The sequence below is a fragment of the Atractosteus spatula genome, chromosome 4 (assembly GCF_055471065.1).
Source record: "Atractosteus spatula isolate fAtrSpa1 chromosome 4, fAtrSpa1.hap1, whole genome shotgun sequence".
Taxonomy (NCBI): Eukaryota; Metazoa; Chordata; class Actinopteri; order Semionotiformes; family Lepisosteidae; genus Atractosteus; species Atractosteus spatula.
In genome coordinates, this window is record NC_142709.1 from 2842721 (window position 1) to 2861135 (window position 18415).

The 18415-nt window shown below is 41.3% G+C and overlaps 1 protein-coding gene across 3 annotated transcripts in view; it reads left to right on the top strand.

Moving 5' to 3' along the window:
• The window catches only part of pspc1 (paraspeckle component 1), a 51762-nt gene extending 34551 nt beyond the window's left edge, over positions 1 to 17211 (top strand). Inside the window, exons 7-9 of one of the 3 annotated variants that reach the window (XR_016090917.1) lie at positions 13349 to 13419; positions 13667 to 13906; positions 14362 to 17211. Coding sequence is in view for 1 of the 3 variants with exons in the window: in XM_088912650.1 (XP_088768776.1) it covers positions 13349 to 13419; positions 13667 to 13679 (84 nt within the window). In the remaining 2 variants the exon portion in view is untranslated. Of the gene's footprint in view, positions 1 to 13348; positions 13420 to 13666 lie in introns of all 3 variants that reach the window. The other 2 variants (XR_016090918.1, XM_088912650.1) reach the window with 2 other exon arrangements.
• The last annotated feature ends 1204 nt before the right edge of the window (positions 17212 to 18415 follow it).

Here is an 18415-nt window from a genome sequence, read left to right on the forward strand (position 1 = left end):
TAATAATGTTAAGGTTGTAGCAATTAATATTAATTATGCATTTTGAAGTGTATTAGACGTTTTTTCACTTGACCATTGTGTCCTACAAAATGTGGTTTTTGTGTTGCATCATATCCACTGCTTCCAATTTCCTGAGGGCCAACACAGTGAGTGGATGTGATATTGGAGCTTTCTTTACTAGTACATATAGTTTTATAAAAAGAGAAAATACCAATTAAGACAACCTCTGTGATTATTTTATGTGTTTATGCGTTTCGAAATCACCGGATTGACATTTGGAAGCAGATGGTGTTGAAGCAAACAAAACCTTAGACGTTATCCCAAAACAGCCACCGGAATAAGTTACAAGTTATTTTTATTATTCCTCGTTCCCATTGTATCCTACAAAAGCAGGTTTTATTAGCTAGATGACTGTACTGCTAAGGTTAGGAGCCTAAGATACAAAGGGAACATGAAGACTTAAATCCGGTATCCAGTTTCAGATTAAAGATGACTAAACTAGAATGTTGTAAGACCACAGTATTTTAGGTCAGTTGTTTGAGTTGCTTTAGTAATTAAACACACAAGGACTGATTTTTATGCAGCTATTTTTGTTCATCTTTTGTATTCTGCAAGATAACTTCTAATGAAGTGCAGAGAAACTTAATATCAGTGTAATTTGTTCAAAACAACTTACAAAAGTTACAAACCACAGTTTATTTGTTTCAGTTTATAATGCTTATTGTTCATCATTGTACAGTAACAAGTCAGGTTTTTATTTGAAAACCTTTTCGTGCTATATTAAAATTATTTTTCATAATTTAGGTAAAATGTTTTGAACATTTTGGAAAAATTACCAGCGGATTCCCTTAGATCTAATTCTTCTCCACCCTCTTGCTTTGACTGTTCTGTCAGGTTCTTGTAAGTATTATGCAAGAGTGTAGCAGAGGTGAGGAGAACAAGCCCATGTCAAAGTTTGATCCCACATGCTCCACATATTCACTCCCACTGAAATGGAAGACGAAAATGCTACGTAAGTTCATGTTTCAGTGTTCCGATTTGCCTGAAAGTAACCACAGGTTATAACATCAAGTATATTGTGATGCACATGTTCTTGAACAGCATTGCTGAAAGCCTGCTCTCTTGGGACCTCAATAAAGAGCAGCGGTGCTATACCCGTTATCAGTCTGGAGATGTGATTTCACCAGAAGTGTTTATTTCTTAAATGAGTTCTGCACATGACGTTCTCAGTGACAATTGACAACAGCAGATTCCTAGTACACATGATGAAAGTAAGCCTTTATGTGCCAAGTGTGTACTTGAGAAAAAAAACCATGCTGTGCATTCAGTGTTTCTCATCATAATTTTAATGGCACTATTTTATTCATCACCGATAAAATAGCGTACCAGTTTACTCAAAACAAAGTTTTGTTTTATTACAACGTTTTGCCTTTTTTCTTAAATGATAAATTACCAGTGCTGTTGCAATTACTGACCTATTTTTGTTTGCTTTATAAAGGCAAACACTAGTTTTTACTACACCAGTCTATCAAAATACCCCCCCGGGCCCTTATTACTTGGGCTTTAATTTTTAAAAAAAATGCATTTAGAACGTGACAAGGACAGTGGGTAGCCAAATGGTTGTTGGATTCTTAGTCCTTTTCAAGTCCACAGTTTAATACTGTGCCAGGTGAGGTGCAGAAGTTCTTTGTCCCAAAAGGGGAGTGGACACATCAAAAGGTAAGAATGTATTCGGTCTGAAACCTTCATGCTTAGACCAGAGACTGCTGCCACTCCAGAGCTTCATTGGTTTTCAGTGGTCTAGTTGTAGAGGTACAGGCTCAGAGGTAATGGAGAGAGACATGTAAAAATGCACTGAATGCATGACAAGCATGTAGTGAGAAATGTGTTTCCTCAACAGATGGAGTAGACTTTCTTTTGTGAACAAAACTGTCCCCTTCATACTGAACTTGGAACCATATGGAATGCCTTGGGGGGGAAAGGGATTCGACAGTTGTTAATTTACAGGGGCTTTTTATAGCACATTGAACAATTTTTAGGTATGAATCGGTTTTCCTTCTCCATGTAGTTTTGTGATTTACCGATAACTTGCTTTTGCAATTAAGCAAGATGTTTGTGTTTTTTCTTTCATCTATTGCCTCTTGTTTCCGAACATACATTTGAAAGCAGCTTGCTGTCCTGTAGTCTTGAGCTTGCACGTGCAGCGAGTGGGCAGATACTTACGGAACACATGTTGAGGACTTGGTGGCGATGCTGAGGTGTGGCGGATGCCTCCCCAGTCTCCCTTGGAAACTGAAAAAGACACCCAAGGGAGGAGAAACGAAAAAAGTTACAAATGTTTGATGGGGACCATGCATGCCCGATATGAAAAAAGCAAGCCTTTCCCCTACTGAACTAAATTGGGGAAAAAAGAAAAGCCCCATCCACTATCCCCAGAAATTTAAAAACACTAGAGAAACGCCCCATAAAGGAAAACAGAGGTTCCGCAAATCTGTCATTGGCATTATTTTGTCAAGCCTAATGCTGCACCCCGTTAGATGGGTGAATGCTGGTATCGGCACTGTAAAGACTGCATGAAATACTTTGTTGCATGGTTCTGCCTAACCCTGTGACAGTGAAGTGTATCTGGTGTCTATTGTTTTGCTTGCATGGATTAAATATCTCTTTTCAGGTATGGGACATACCCAGTGAGAGGGTAAAGGATGAAGATCCTGTGAGACATTGTCCGCTTGATTAGTATGTTAGGAAATTTATTGACGGTGTTGATTTTCCTCAGCATTTTAGCTTTTATTTTAATCATTAGCTACTCTCTTTGTGACGTTTAAACCTAGCACCATTGCTTATATTTCTGTGAATAAATGGGTATTTGTTAGGAACAACAGTTGAAATATTTGACTGTTACTCACTTTTGGTAGTTACTTTATACAGTACAGCCTGGCATGCTGTCTTACTGACAGCACCCCACTTCACCCATTCCCAGTTCTTGGGTTTGTCATTGATGTGCAGGCACTGATCCAAGTCTGCACGGTCTCTTATTCAAGAGCCAGTGTTTGTACACAATTCAGAATTTAACATTTTACACAAACATTCTTTCATTTTGCATTTGCGCCACTGAATTGTGACACACTAATTCTCATTTTCCATTCATGTACTTTCATCTTGCCCAGGTGTTGAAGGTTGCATGTTTTCTGATCTTTATAAAGATTAAAAGTTCAGATATTACTAAAAAGTTGAAAATGCTTTTAGCATTGAATATATAAGTGTTCGCATTTCATGATCTCCCATATACTAGTTTCCACTATTCACTAATGTATATCTGTCCGTTAATTTGTTGTCCAAGTACAGCCAACACAGGTGTAATGCTATTAGACTGCTAAATTTACGTTTCTAGAATAATAAAGATGATTCAATATTATTAAGGGTTCTTGAAGTTAATGAGTCCTATCTGAAAAAGGTCTGCTGCTTACTTGAACGTTATTGATCAGATGTTTTCTCTGAACCTTCTTCCAGCCTTTTAAGACTGACTTTTTTTGTTGCTAGGCTTTCATTATTGTTTAAGAGGGGATCTACCCATGTATGAGACGATTCATCTTTTTCCTGCAGGCTGCTTAGAAGCTTCAAATATGACTATCTCATTATATCAGAGACAAGGTTTTAAATAGCTTTGACAAATGGCTCTTTCATAGTGGGCTTAAATGCATTTTAATTAATGTAGTTAAAAGAAAGGGATGTTTTCAACTTCAACTTGAAGCATTTTCTGAGAATAAAGTGCTGGTATGTAGTAAGCCATATTAGACACCCATGTATCTATTCCCTCTTATTCCATGCTGAAACTTTGCTTAGCCACAAACCCTTACTTTATTCTGAACTATTAATTCCAGTGCCCGACTATTGTTAATTGTGTGTAACTGTAGTTTTATTATTTTTTAAAGTATTCTTGGATTTACTTATAGCAGTAACTAAGAACTGAGAAACGTTTAGAACTCAGGATGTCAGATAGGAGCTTTAGTAGAAGTAGGGTATTTGCATCAGATTTTGAAGAAATCACCAGAGAAAGAAGAAGATGACGGTTATTCTGATTCTGAAAAATGTTCTCATCGTGAATTCATATTACTGTTTGCATTTACCTTAATAGCTGGAACGATAACAGTTTAATCATGTCACAGAGTCAGATGTTTTTTAAGAGTCATGTCATTAGGAACATTCTTGCTAAAATATAGAGGTATATTTTAAAAACAAAAGGATCTGGAGATGATCAAATAGTTTTACACTTAGAAAAATATTCTTAGACTCTATGTAGATGTGCTTTCAAATTGAAGAAAACCTGCAGTGCCAATCAGCAGTTCATCCAGAGGAATTTCCTTCTTCCAGGTGAGTGGATAACCAAGGTGTTGGCTAACATTGTTTTCAGACTTGTGTTGAAACATTTGATTAAGCAGGCTCTTAATGTTTTTGTTCTAATTAAAAAGGAAACAAAATGTCTTTGAAGTGATCATTTTAAAATGCCAAAAATGTGCAGCACTTGCATATTCTTTTATTTTTAAGAATCATATGTTTCATATACTAGTCTATTTGCCTTAGAAATTCAGCATTGTAGCTTGAATTCTGATGAGTAGTTGCTTGGCAAGACTGTGACTACGTTATTACAGTGAAGAGAAAATTGAAATTGTTTTCTACATTAATGGCCATGAACAAATTAAGCATATGAAACATAATGCAATCAACAAAAAATTACCAGCCATGGTGAGTAAGGGAAGCATAGGGCTGGTGTGGTGGCTCTGTGGCTAAGGATCTGTGCCTGTAGCTGGAAGGTTGCCAGTTCAAATCCTGCGACCGGCAGAGGAATCCTACTCCGTTGGGCCCCTGAGCCCCAGCTGCCCAGGGGCGCTGAACAATGGCTGACCCTGTGCTCTGACCCCAAGCTTCTCTCTCCGTCTGTGTCTCATGGAGAGCAAGTTGGGTATGCGAAAAGACAAGTTCCCAATACAAGAAATTGTATATGGCCAATAAAGTGATCGTATCTTATCATAGACCCATTTTTTGGCTGGTCAATATTCGTATTTTCAGAAGTATGTCAATAACTCTTATACCAAATGGAATGTCAGTTTTCCATGCTGCGATGTAGCGGATGGTGTGTTAATATGAGGTTTGTGCCTAAACACTAAGATAATCCATCAGACATGTTTCACTGTGTATCCCAACGCACTACATGTTATGCGATCTAACTGGAGCAATGGGTAGACATCTCATTGACATGAAAATCAAAATGATGAAAAGATACTGAGGAAACTAAAGTAGAAATGTTATATATGCATATAACATGTCCTTGGCTTTTTTGTTAATTTCAATAGGTGATTTTCAGTTAAAAAAGTCTGCACAGTTTGTAAATATTAATAAAGCAGTGTGGTTTTTGTTACTATCATGCTCTGATCTGATTGAGTGATGGTAAATAAAACATGAGAAGTCGAATACACTTATCTTATTACAAAGCAATCATGTCAAAATAATTATAAAATGAGTCTTGTTATCCAAGTGTTATAGTGTTGCTCTCATTAAAAAAAGAACATAACCGGCATTTTAGTATCATAATGTGAAACCGAAAGTTTTTATGCACTGAAAAGTGAGTTGCTGAAAAAAATGTTCAAAAATGATTATCTTTTCACTTACTGGGGGAACACGTTTATGATTACTTGGATCAAGAAATATCCAGAAATCTGACTGAATTTATCCGTGGCGTGCACAGTGACAAATGGAATAATACGCACTTAATAGACGGAATTGTTGTGGTTTGAAGCACGAGGTATGAGTGGATATCTCTGCACATGAGCTCTCATTTAAAATGCACCATTTTGAATATCTGAATGACGTTGTACGGTATATTCCATCAGAGGTAACTGCATCTGCAGTGAGAGAAGTGCACCGTCACTGAAGAGATATGGAGTATGGTATGAGCAAGTGGTGTTGGCAAGGGTTGGATTAACGCTTCAGTGGGGTGTTTTTAGGAGCAGTAATTTGTAGGCGTTCAGAACAAGATGTTCTTCTGTTCATGTGCAGCCACAGGTGACCACAGCCGCGTTGTAGGGGGCTGTCACAGTACCATTTGGAAACCAGTGTTTCATCACAAACCAGCAGTAAATTGTGTTCCTATACAGCCAGAGCATGGAAACGGACTGCAAGACAAATGCAGGTGCAGCTTGTGGTCTGCAGCCACTGGACAGGCCCTTACCTGAAGAAATGTCACGACCCTTCTTGTCAGTGTGCATCTGACTGCTCCAGCCTTCAGTGCAAGTTTTGATTGAGTGGGTGCTATGGCATGTTCTTGTGTGTCTTATGACGGGTTGGTTGATATTGCTGATGACAAAACTAGAAGTGGGTTAGAGAGCAAGTCAACCTGCTCCGAGTATCTGTAGGAAGTTCTCCAAACTTCAGACTAATTCCTCCAAAGTTCAGAAGTGATTTCACAGCTGGCCCCCGTACTAAGATATGATGGGAGGAGAATTATTAAACCTGGCCAGCCATCCTGGTGGTCGTCACTGTCTTGGGCTGCTGCTTGAGATGCTGTGCCGAAGACTTTGTATGAGGTGGACAGGCTTAATTTTAACTTCCCAGCGAGAATTGCAATGTTTCATCAAATCAACATTTCGTATGCTTTTACAATTTAAAGAGTGCATATTTCATGCTTAACAAAGGGACCTTTCTGTAACCTGACCATTAATAAGATGGCTAGTAGTAAACCATGGTGTTTAAACGTGAAGTCCCGCAGCACCAAGGTGCTGAAGAGGAAAATTAACTTGGGTAGTAAGTCAGGTGTAAAGTGATGTTAGCATTTCTAGCTTTTACTGTGTGTTTGGAAGCAAAGTGAAACATGGCACACATGATTCAGATTCTAGGAGAACCGAATGTGACTGAGTTGCAGACTGTTTTGCCGTTGAATATGTAGCTAGCAGCAAAGTCAGTCTTTAATGTGCTGCAGCTGTCACACGTTGAAAGAAGAGGATTAGTTTAACAAATTGAGGGGCTTTAGGCTTGTTAAGTTGCCTTGGATATGATGGCTAAGGAAAATTCAGCATTTGTTGTATTACTTTATATCTAATGATCTTGGCCTTAGCTTCATAGACACTGTCTTAGACAATCAGGTACAGAGAGCTGAGTTAAGTTAAAAGCAGGTTGCAATTTCCATTTCCAAAGAACCACTTGAGAGAACCCAGCAAAAATACAATACTGTAATTAGGGCTGAATGTAATACATTGTATAAAGCTTATTGATGAGGGTCTCCAGAGCACGAATCCTGCCAGTTTTTAAAATAACTGAAGCTGTTGAACTGTGATATGTTAAACACGTAATCTACTGTGATACGTTTAACAGGTAGAAAGAAGTCATTTAGAGCTTATTTGGATGAAAAGTGGAAAAAACTTTCAACCATCCGGTAACAGAGATATCTCACCTCAGTTGATTACTTGCCTAAAAGTTCCCCGGTGTTCTCAATCTTTAACGAAATGAAATGTAAGCTTAGGGCTTACAGTATGGCTAATCCAGTAATCACTGAGTTTGTAAGATGGTGACCACAATATGATGTGCTACAGCACGTCTTGTTTCAAAACAAGATATGTGCAGTAAAGACTGGAGAATAAATCCATTTAAGAGAAGAACGGCAGTTCTTCCTTCTTGATATTTTAAATCTGTGCTAAAGAGTGTGTTTTTACCTTCATAGGTTTGGGTAAGGTTTCCGAATGAAGCTTCGCATATTCTGTAGTAGTGTGCATCATTAGCTGGTGTCTGTTTTTACTCAATGTGTCGGGGGGGGGAATATATAAATTGACCATGTTCCTCCAGTGTTGTCGGTGAGAGAAGCCCCACTGCTGCAGCTGGTGCAAACTCTTCTGTAAGGGCGCATCGTGGAGGTACAGCGTGTGGCAACGGTGAAGGGTGTTGAAGAAGGGCGTCTGCAGTGCCAGTTCTCCCCTTGTAGAAGTGGTAGACATAAGCGGTCCTGCAGAAAATAATTGGAAATGTCTAGTTGTGTGGGGATGTCATAAAAAGCACCTTGTGTAATTACACATACAGTGCTCTGCGAAAGTATTCACTCTTCTTGGGGTATCCCATTTTGTAAAGTTATTAAAATCATGCTTACACTTTTGTTAGCTTAATATTTTATTCAAAACCTGAGTGTCATAGGGTTTTAAGGGTAAGATAAGTTAAAGGTTACCAAAAATTAAGAAATGGTTTGTTATGTTTATTGCATAAGTACTGAGAGCCAAGACTTTAATATGTGGATGATATTGAGATGGAAGCTCTTTTGCCAGCAGTTATAGCAGCAGAGTTTTTTAGACACGTTTCTACCAACCTTGTACACCTTGGAGCACGTTTTGCCCTTTTTTCTTGGATGTGCTCGAGTTCTCTCGGAGTGCTTGGGGGGCATATATGGATGGTCGCCTTCAGGGCTTTTCGCAGCCTCTCCAGTATGATTTAAGTCAGGACTTAGGAGTGGCTTAGGAAAAGAAAGTCCGTCCTTCAGTGTCTAGTGTAGCTTTGTGCTTTAAGTCATTATCCTGCTCAAAGGTGGATTTTTCTCCTAGTTATAGGTTTGCAACTATTAGCTGTTTAAGCCAAAGGCTAACTGTTAGCCTTTAAGACTTACCAATACCTTGCTCCATCTGTCTGTGTTCCCTTTAGTCTTGTCAAGTCTAATGAGAAGCTGCTGATGAGAAGAATAATCACAGTATACTGCTGCCACCACCATGCTTGACCATAGGGATGGTGTTGATAGAGTGATGCCCTATGATGGGTTGTGCATCAGCTCTAACTCTTTGCATTCAAACCAAAAGGTTCCACTTCTGTTTTCTGACCACAAAACCTTTTGCAAGGTGTTTTCCCATTAACTTTTTCTGCCATTGCAAACACACAACTTTGTAACTTTCGAAGTCACTGTTGGCCACACAGTGGTACAACTTTCCTCAAGTCCTAACTGTTCAGTTCATAGGAATGGTCTGATCTAGGCAGTGTGTGGGTGGTATGAAGCACGTTCATACATTTCAGTATTTATGTACCCTTATTTTGATCTGTGCTTTTCAGTTACTTTCTCCCTGACTTGCTTTGAAAGGTGCTTAGACCTTTCTGAGGCTCTCAAAATTGAGTCTTTGCTTGAAATTCACTGCGTAACCAAGACCTCTCATGTGAAATCATGAGAACCACTATTACTACACACTGACATAGGCCACTAATTGTGTGGCTCATGAAGATAATTTTGCACACCTGAACTGGCTTTCTATAGCAAAGTGTTTTAATACATAGGCAATCCTGACCTTTCCATTTTCTGTCTGAGAAGCTACATTTCTCTCATCTTTCTCTCAATCAATCAATCAGTCAAAGTTTATTTATCAAATGCACAACAATACAGCATACAGCAGTAGTTGCTGGCAATGAAATGTCTTTTCTATGAGCTCACTGGGGGGTAAAAATCACAAAATTAACGTTACATAATAGAAATAGAATAAAATAAACTCAGATAAAACTCAATATAAATAGAACTGCTATGTGTCCAGGGTGTGTGCAATATATTATGTCCAACTAGTGCAGTATGCACAATACAGTGAAAACTGTGTGTCCATGTAGCCATTACGGGTGATTTGCTGAAGGAGCTGCAGGTTGGCTATTTAGCAGTGTTATTTCCTGGAGGTAGAATTCTTTATGTTCGTCTGTGTTTTGCTTTGAATTTGTGGAGTCAACGGTATCATTGCTGACAACTTTACAGCAACAATGTGAAAACTGCAAAGGTCTGAATACTTCTGCAAAGCACTGAAGTTTATGGTTTAAATAACTAGAAATTTGTTTCATGGTGTTTTGAAACTGAAGTCCCAAAGTAGTTTAGAAAGGTATATCACCAGTGCGTTAAACCGTTCATTTTGCTCACGTCATTGTGCAAATGACATTTCTACACACAACTGCTACTGCTGGCCAGCATACCGAAGCACTGGAGTATAAACAATGCAACAGTGATACCGCAAGATAAGTTTTATGACCAAATAAATTTAGTGGGCTAGGCAACGATGAAATGAGCTGCGATAGAAATATTTAACAGCTAATTCAGAAATGCTGAACATTTTTGAACATTTAGAATCTTGGCACTGAGCCATGATGGACACGGCTGCCTCTTGGCTCCTGCTCCTTGGGCGTGCTCTTGGAATGAGGCACCTCCTTTTGGATTTGGTTTACCCCACCTCCCAAAGACATACTGGTGTGTTTAATTGGTTTCCCTAAGCTGAGCCCTGCCATGGACTGGTTTGTTGTCCTGCCTTGCGGCCTCTACATCTGAAAGGCGCTCCGGGTAGCAGCATACCCGACCAGAAAAAGGTAGCTGTATGACCATGGATTAATCTGTGCAAATCACAGTGAGCAGGTTTACCCTGGGTACGATTCTGCAGCCACTGAACCACAGTCCCATCTGTTAGTGTTCGCAGTGCCTCATCTCTCTAGTTACTTCAAAACAGTGCCGTGCTCTTGTATGTGAAGACAAGTCTTGGTAGTTCAGTCCGGCAACCCGGGCAAGCTTGAAGTGCATGACAGCACTGCAGGTGACATAACTCACAGCGGAGCTTCCCTTTGCTCTGAGATGGCAGTTACTGGACTGGCTCTCGATCAGGAGGCCAGGGGCATAGTATTTCCTGCATGTGGTTCCCTAACCCTTTATTTTAAGAAGTTGATCATTTCAAGCCTTTTCCAGCTTTTGTGGTTATAATATACAGGCAGTGAAAAGTTTATGAACAGGGGTCAAACTTTATTTGCTCCTTTTACAGATTTTGCACAGTTGTGCTGAGGCTTCAGGTTCATAAGCTAGTCAAACACTGTGTGAATTGAACAGAAACGATCAGTTTTTAATCAGAGGTTGGTTCTACACACATGGTTTCTTTCATGTGGAGTTCCACTGTGTATTGTGCCATTCTCCATCTTATGTTTATCTGTGTAAATAAAAAAGTAGATGATGAAACTGTCTGCAGCTGTATTTTTTGTGTTGTAGAAGCTCCTAAAGTAGTGGACAAAGAAAAATAGAAACTCCCTTGTCAACGAGGGATGCCAAGTGCATTGAAAGCAAGGGCGTCCACACAGGTGTGGCCCATGGACTAAGCAGATAACATCCCAGCATGCTTAGGGTCACGTATGAAGTTGCTGGACAGGTCTGATTCCCTGTAATTAGGAGGAGACCTCTGTGACCTTGACAGAGAGCTGAAGGCGGGGGTACATTTGGCAGAAGAGTCGGTGACCAAGGCAGCTTGACTTGCCGATGTTTCCCAAGCAGCAGTATCTCGGGTGATGTGAGCGAGGAGCTCCAAGGGCACCTGTGGGCAGAAGCACGCGGCCCAGGGTCACGACACCCAGGTGAAGCCACAACTAACAGGCGAGCAACTGCAGAGCAAGTGGCGACGGATTCCAGCCTGGGGCTGGAGCAGCCAGTTTCATCTACAACGGGGCGGGGGTACCATTGTCGGGCTGCAGTGCACAAATCGCTCATCCCACCTGGCACTGGGCATTTGCCCGTCCACCAGTCCCAAAGAAGGCACAGGCAGTGGGCGGCCGTGCAGTAGGGAAATGTGATCTGGTCGGATGAGTCATCTTTGGCCTTCAACCTAAAGCCCACACCCGTGTACTTGTATTCAAAAGCCGAGGGGTCTGGTGGCTCCATGATGCTGTGGGGCTCTTTTCCTGGTATTGTCTGGGTGCACCCATTCCTACAGAAGGCAAGCTCTGCCGACTGTGACAGAAGGGTACTGAGTGACCATCTTCACTCCATGTGGCTCCTCATATCCTTCCCGCCAGCAGGGGTGTCTTCAGGAGTGACAGCGTCTCCTTTCAGGGAACGTGTGCGGGCTCCCAGTGGTTGGGTGAGCAGGACACTGGTGGTATTGAGAATTCGTGGGATAGTCTAGAACAGTAGAAAAGACCCCAGTGTTTTCCACTGCCATCAACCAGGCAATAGTTCTCTTGGAAGAATAAAGCCGCACCCCATAATTTCAGACACTGCTGAACTTGACACCAAGACTCCTAACAAGCCATGCTTTTCAAATGTGGTGGCCTCGCACCCTATTAAGTGACTCTACATCCGTGTTTCCATTTTTGTTCACTACCTGCGTGTGCTTTTGCGTGGGCCCTAAACGGTTGCTGCGATCGTAGAAGGTTGTCCAGAATCCAGACGTTATGCTCCCTGATATTTATGCGAATGTAAGTAACTTCCTTTACTTGAAAATAAAACACTGGAGAATTAGGCCTTTATCCTCCTATACATAATTGTTAAAGACCACCCCTTTAATTTCTTCACTGAGATGAGCTTTAAGTCACTCTAAGTCAAGCCAGTCACAGCCCAAGCTGTGCTGAAATTGAGAGGAGTTTCCAGTGTTGCTGTTGTGCATTTTAATTTAAACGAACACTATGGTTTGTATGTCTGTGCCAGTGGAAAACAAACCATGGTACTGTTTCCTCCAGAAACAGTCAATCGTATTGTGCTCAAAGTCACAGAAAAAGAGGACCAGGAAGTAGCTGTCCTTTACCAGTTGAATAAAGCTGTGTTCTGCTTCTCTGTAGTCTTAAAACGAGCTTATAATTCAGTACAGTGCAGTCCTGGAGAGGAAGAGGTTTTATCATTTTCCACATACTAGAACCAGTAGTCTTCATGGGGCTATAGGGCCACATAATTTAAAAAGGAGCCATATACAGGATGAGCTATTCAGGAACCTGCAGATTGCTTTTTGTATGAAAAAAATATGGCAAATATAGAATGTAAAAATATGCGTATATAGACAGCAGGCTCTTTAGGTTTGTGCTGATTTGCACAGAACTGAAAAGATTGTCTATAAACAGAGATCCCTTAAAGACACGGTTGTGGTACAGGACCTTGAAGCCCGCTTAAGATGATTCAGGTCAGACTGCTGAATCTTTTTTACAGCTAATGTGGATATTCTGTATTTGTATGATAATAAAGCAAATCCTGTAGCTGCTGGTTGCACATTTCTTTTTTTAATAAAACAGATATGAAAGGGTCGACCCTATAGGACAGCTTTCACGGCTCACAGTTTTATTTGAAGAGTGCTTAAAATGAGAAGCCCTCTGAATACTGTAGGTGTTGTACTGTGCTGTATCCTGAGAGGTGTGGGGAGTGTGCACACACTCACTGGGCCACTCTGGGCTTCTTACCTCCCCAAAAAAACAAACACAAACAAACATACCAGTAACAGCACTTGAAAGGGCCCTGCTTTCACCTGTTTATAGCAAGAGCCATGAGAAAACTGCACACGTACTGATGAACACCAGGGTGCTGGTCTTGATCTAGGTCTCAATGTGCATTATTTTCTGTTTTCAGAGAACTCGTGTGCTGAGGGCGGTAATGAACGGTGAGGACTCAGGCCGCAGGTGCACTGGGAGGTATTGCAGGTAAAGGCCTCACACTTCCTCTTGCAAATAGATGCATAAACCCCTGTCTCTTCAGGCCAATATTAATCTATAACAAGTTTTACCATAATGTGCCACTTACACTTTTTATATAGCATTCAATAATTGCTTTTTTTTGCATTAATAATGTCTGGTTTAGCTTAGATCCTGTACATGGAGATGAATATACCAGCATAGTTCCATCCGCCTCATTTATTACAATTAGTGAAACTCCTTTTGTCTGCTGCAGGCGCTCGCTGTGAAAGTGTGTTGCGATCCAGCTGGTGGGCACTCAGCTGGCCTGCGTCAGTACCCAGCTGTGACGAGGGCTCCAGGGGCGGCGCGGGCAGCGGGGCTGGGATCAGCTCTGCGCGACGCTGACCCCTGCTCCTGTGAGGGGCACAGCACACTGCGTACGTGCTTTCTCCCCACGGGGGCCCACGCTGCTGTGGACAGAGGTGGACAGACCCAGCCAGCATGCCCAGGTCGGGTGGGTACAATCCTGTTGTCAAATTAAACATTCGAAATGTTTTACACACCCGGACTTGAGCGGGCTCAGTTTCCTGCTCCAGTGACGGCGTTGTTTTCCATTGTTGAAACGTGACTGCACAGTAATGGAGTGACTGAATGGACAACAGTCTGAGGTGCAGGAGAACATAATGCTTCTATAACACAATTGGACAGCGTCTTGAGCCACAGGTTTGCAACGAGGGAACTTGGGACTCACGGGTGTCCTCGAAAGTTTTCCACACTGCGCAGCTGTAGGTGTAGACGCATCTCTACAGAGAGGATATTTTTCAAGTGAAAGAGTGAATCGTGGCTGAGAATATCACTCCCTAGCTGTAGGCTTTTCCACAGCCACACCCCTGATTAATAGAAATACGGAAATAGTATGCATTTTTTTCCATGTTTTAATTTGTCATCTTTATATTTTCTCGTTTGTAGGCTCAAGTATTCTGGTGAAAATCTTCATATTTTGTAAGTAAATGGATACATCGTGAAAGTTAGACACCGAGTGTAAGACTTTTAATATGTAAGTTTAAAACTGAAATTTGAGAATTTATCAGCCTTTTGTTTTGTGTATCAGGTTCCAGGACTCTGAAGGTAAGCTGTTACCCTTGCGCTAATAATTTAAATTGCAACAGGATGGTGCCCGAGGTGGAATAAGAAATATGTTGGGCACCAAAAATAGATACCACGTCTCATTGAAAATTTCCCAATGCTGAAAGAATTTTTCTGGAATCACTGTTCTTTGTCTTTCATACTGTGCCTTACAAAAGTAGATAGAGCCTTGCATAATTTTCACATTTTCTTTAAAGCTTTAAAACTTTCAGTCATGACTTTTTGAAGTAGAAATATTTGATAAACATAACATCCTCCAAGTATTCAAAGCAAAGGAGAGAAAGAAGTTAAATGGATGATTAATATGAAAGAAAAATGAGAAAGTCCTGATATGTATTGAAACAAAGTGGCATCTGTCTGTGGTCCTCATGATTTCAGAATAAATACACCTCTATCTATGAGGGGTCTGGTCAGGTGGTGAAGAGTCAACCATGATGACTAGGGAGCTTTTAAAGCAAGGCAGGGAGAAACTTATTGAAAAGCACAGATCAGTATAAGAGTACAAACAATTCTGAAGTCTCTGAAAATCCCTGTGAGCACAGTCTACTCCAGTATCCAGAAATGGAACACGCTTCATACTGCTCAGACACTGCCTAGGTCAGGCCGTCCACGCTAAGTCACCAGGCCAGGACTAAACTGTGAGGGCCCAGGGATAGTGTCAGTAGTGTCAATAGTGTCAGTGGGTCAGCTACACCCTGGGCTCTCCACAAAGGGGGTTAAATGGTTCTGAATAACCCATATTGCATATCCTGCACTGGGTGTGCAACAAGTTCAGTTATGCTGCAAACTTGTGACATTTTTCTTTTGTGGTCAAACAAGACTAAATTGGGACTTTTTCCAGAGTTACATCTGATACAAATCCACTATCGTGCAACACGCAGTCAGTACCACTCCTACTGCCCAGCAGGGTTGTGGCAAAGTATGTTCGAGTTCTGACACTCATCGGCAGGGACTGGGAAGCTTGTCAGGACTGAAGGGAACATGGAGCAAAGTCCTGACAGATCTTAGGGGATAATCTGCTTGAGACGTATGACTGGAACAAATTCACTTCTCAGCAGAAGTATGATCCAAAGCTACACCGGAGAGGCTTAAGAATAACAAAGTGGATGTCTGAGTTAGTCTGGACTTTAATCCTGTTGGGATTCTGTTGAAAGACTTACAGAAGTGTAAGGAATTTTAGTGCTTTTCTGGACACTCCCCTCAAAGCACTTTACACGTAATGGGGATCCCCTCCACCCCCACCAGTGTGCAGCCCCACCTGGATGATGCTCCAGTACGCTCCCCACACACCAGCTCTCAGTGGGGAGGAGAGCAGAGTGATGAAGCCAGTTCAGAGATGGGGGTTATTAGGAGGCCATTGGTAAAGGCCAATGGGAAATTTGGCCAGGAATGAAATATATAAAGTTATTTTATTTCACAAAATGCGACACCATAGGGAAGTGTTTGAATAGTTTTGTAAGGCACTGTACAAAAACCTGTGTTGCTGGTATTGTAATTGAACAACATTCTGAACACTCAGGGTTGTGTAGTCAATATGAATCATTTGCATTTGTGCTTTCTGCAGCGGTGTACTAGTTTAGCCTGACATTTTGTTATATAATCACTCATTCTTCTGGAACGAGCACTAATGGCACAAGCATCCATACATCTGTTTACAACTTCTTTATTCGGTGCAGGGTCGTGGGGGAGCTGGAGCCCATCCCAGCAAGCCACAGCCACAAGGTAGGATACACCCTGGACGGGACACCACTCTCTCACAGGGCACACACTCGCACCAGGGCCAGAGGGAACATGCAGACTCCACACAGATACCAGCACCCCAGGTCTGGATTTGTGCCACCGTGCTGTTAGGCTGCAAAGTCAGCCACTGCACCACCCTGTTACCTCTTTTTTGCACATGTATATGCCAAAATCAGCCACTTGTGTCCTCACATTTTCCTCTTTCTTGCCATGCTTCCAGTGTGTTTTCTCAGTTTCTTGTATGATGCGGATGTTAAGTCTCTCCCTTCCCTGCCAAGCATGTGGAGCTGAAATGACTGCACTTGTATTTTTTTTTGTGTTGCAGAAATTGATAAAGATTTAAAAACCAGTTAAATATGAATGGCTTGCCACATTTAATAAAGTTAAAATGCTGAACCACCTGCTGTCTTTTTTTAAGTTTACCATCTGCCAGTTGTTTTTAAGAGCTTTTATTCCCCGTTTTTGTGTAGTTGTTGCCTTCATCATAAATGATGTAGCAGCTAAAGTCCACTTCTGTCATGTTTTTGAACAGTACTAGGAGCATAAGATGCATTTTATTATTAATTCCTTTGGATGTGGCTTTTATGCAAAGCAATGTCCTTGTTTCCACTTCTTCAACAAAAGTGGTCCTACCTGGATCTGAACCCACACCACTCCCGTAATGAGTCTGGTAGCCCAGCCACTACTGCTGCCCTGTTAGTCCTGATGTACTTTGTGATCAACTCAGTTCTGTAGTGCTCATTCACTGTTGGGACACTTGGCTGTGTGCATATTCATACCCTTTTGATACATCAGGTGGATGATGTCTGCTCCCATTGAGCTAACCATGTGAATAATGAGGTGGGGTTGTTTACTGTAGCCACCATTACTCCTTGCAGCTTTTTTCAGCATGTAAAATAAATGCTAAATAAATATATGGTCAAGTTGATTGAAGTCTGGAACTTGTCTTCACTTTTTTGGTCCTGATGGTTGCATTGACTATTTTTTAGGTAACTGTTCCTGGATGCCAGCTGTTTCTCTTGCATGTTTTGGTACCTGTTTATATAGCTGGGTTTGCTAGAGCCATCTAGGTAATATGCTCTCTCCCTAACCTGGCATCTGAATCTGTACCCTTTCCCACAGGAGTCCAGATCCCTACTTCTGTCCTCTGATTGCATGCATTCATAAGGGGTTCAAAACCGTTTTTAATGAAAATCCTTCAACAGCCACACTTGGAAGCATCTTGAAGCCACACATATAACTTTTATGAGATGGAATAGCTGAATCCAGGGAGGCCTCTGTGGTAGAAAGCCCTGCTGTACAAAGCTGTATCCAGAACCCAGGATCAACTAATGCCCCAGAGTATTTGGAAGCCTAAACCCTAGTTGGTGGCATAGTTGGGCATCATCTACCAGTTACAGATGGAGTACAAAACAGTGCTGTGACTATTGTGAGCAACATCCACAGGCCAGGCAGCAGCAGTTCCACCCGAGTATTTTTTTAACTCCTGCCTCAGCCCTCCTTGGGTCCCAACTTTTTAATGCAGGGGGAGGATATGTGATTGCTGGCTCTACTTGCCTATAAATTCTCATCATCCTTAATCTGAGTTGTCTAGGTGTTATGAGAATCTGTGAATAAGGTGCACTTGTCCATTGGAAAGGTCTTCTCCTTGCACACACTAAAGGAGATTAACATGCATACAACTAAAGAATATTCTCATTTTATTGCACATTATCTGCATTGGGGTACTCTCTCTTATGAATAGACTGTCTCTTAAGGTATACACAATAGGAAATGAGGCCCATATTTAATCATGTTTAAACATCCAATTGCAGATTCCAGTAGCCTGAAAACCACTTCTAGAGTGGCAGACCAAACATTCTGAAGAATAAAAGCCAATTTTAGAATTTATAACAGATTTGCTTAAAACGTGTTAAAAACAATTCAGCATGCTGTCCATTTTTTACATGCATTTGGGGGAGTCAAGTCAGTGCTTGGTCTGTTGTCATTGGCAAACAAACACTCTCGGGAAGATGGTTTTTGCCATAAAAATGGATAAATGCCAAGTGTAAATGGCTGGAGAAGGCCACCTGTCCTTTATCATAATTGTACTGAAGCAAATAACAGAACAGAAAAGGGACATAGGGCTTCAGCTCAT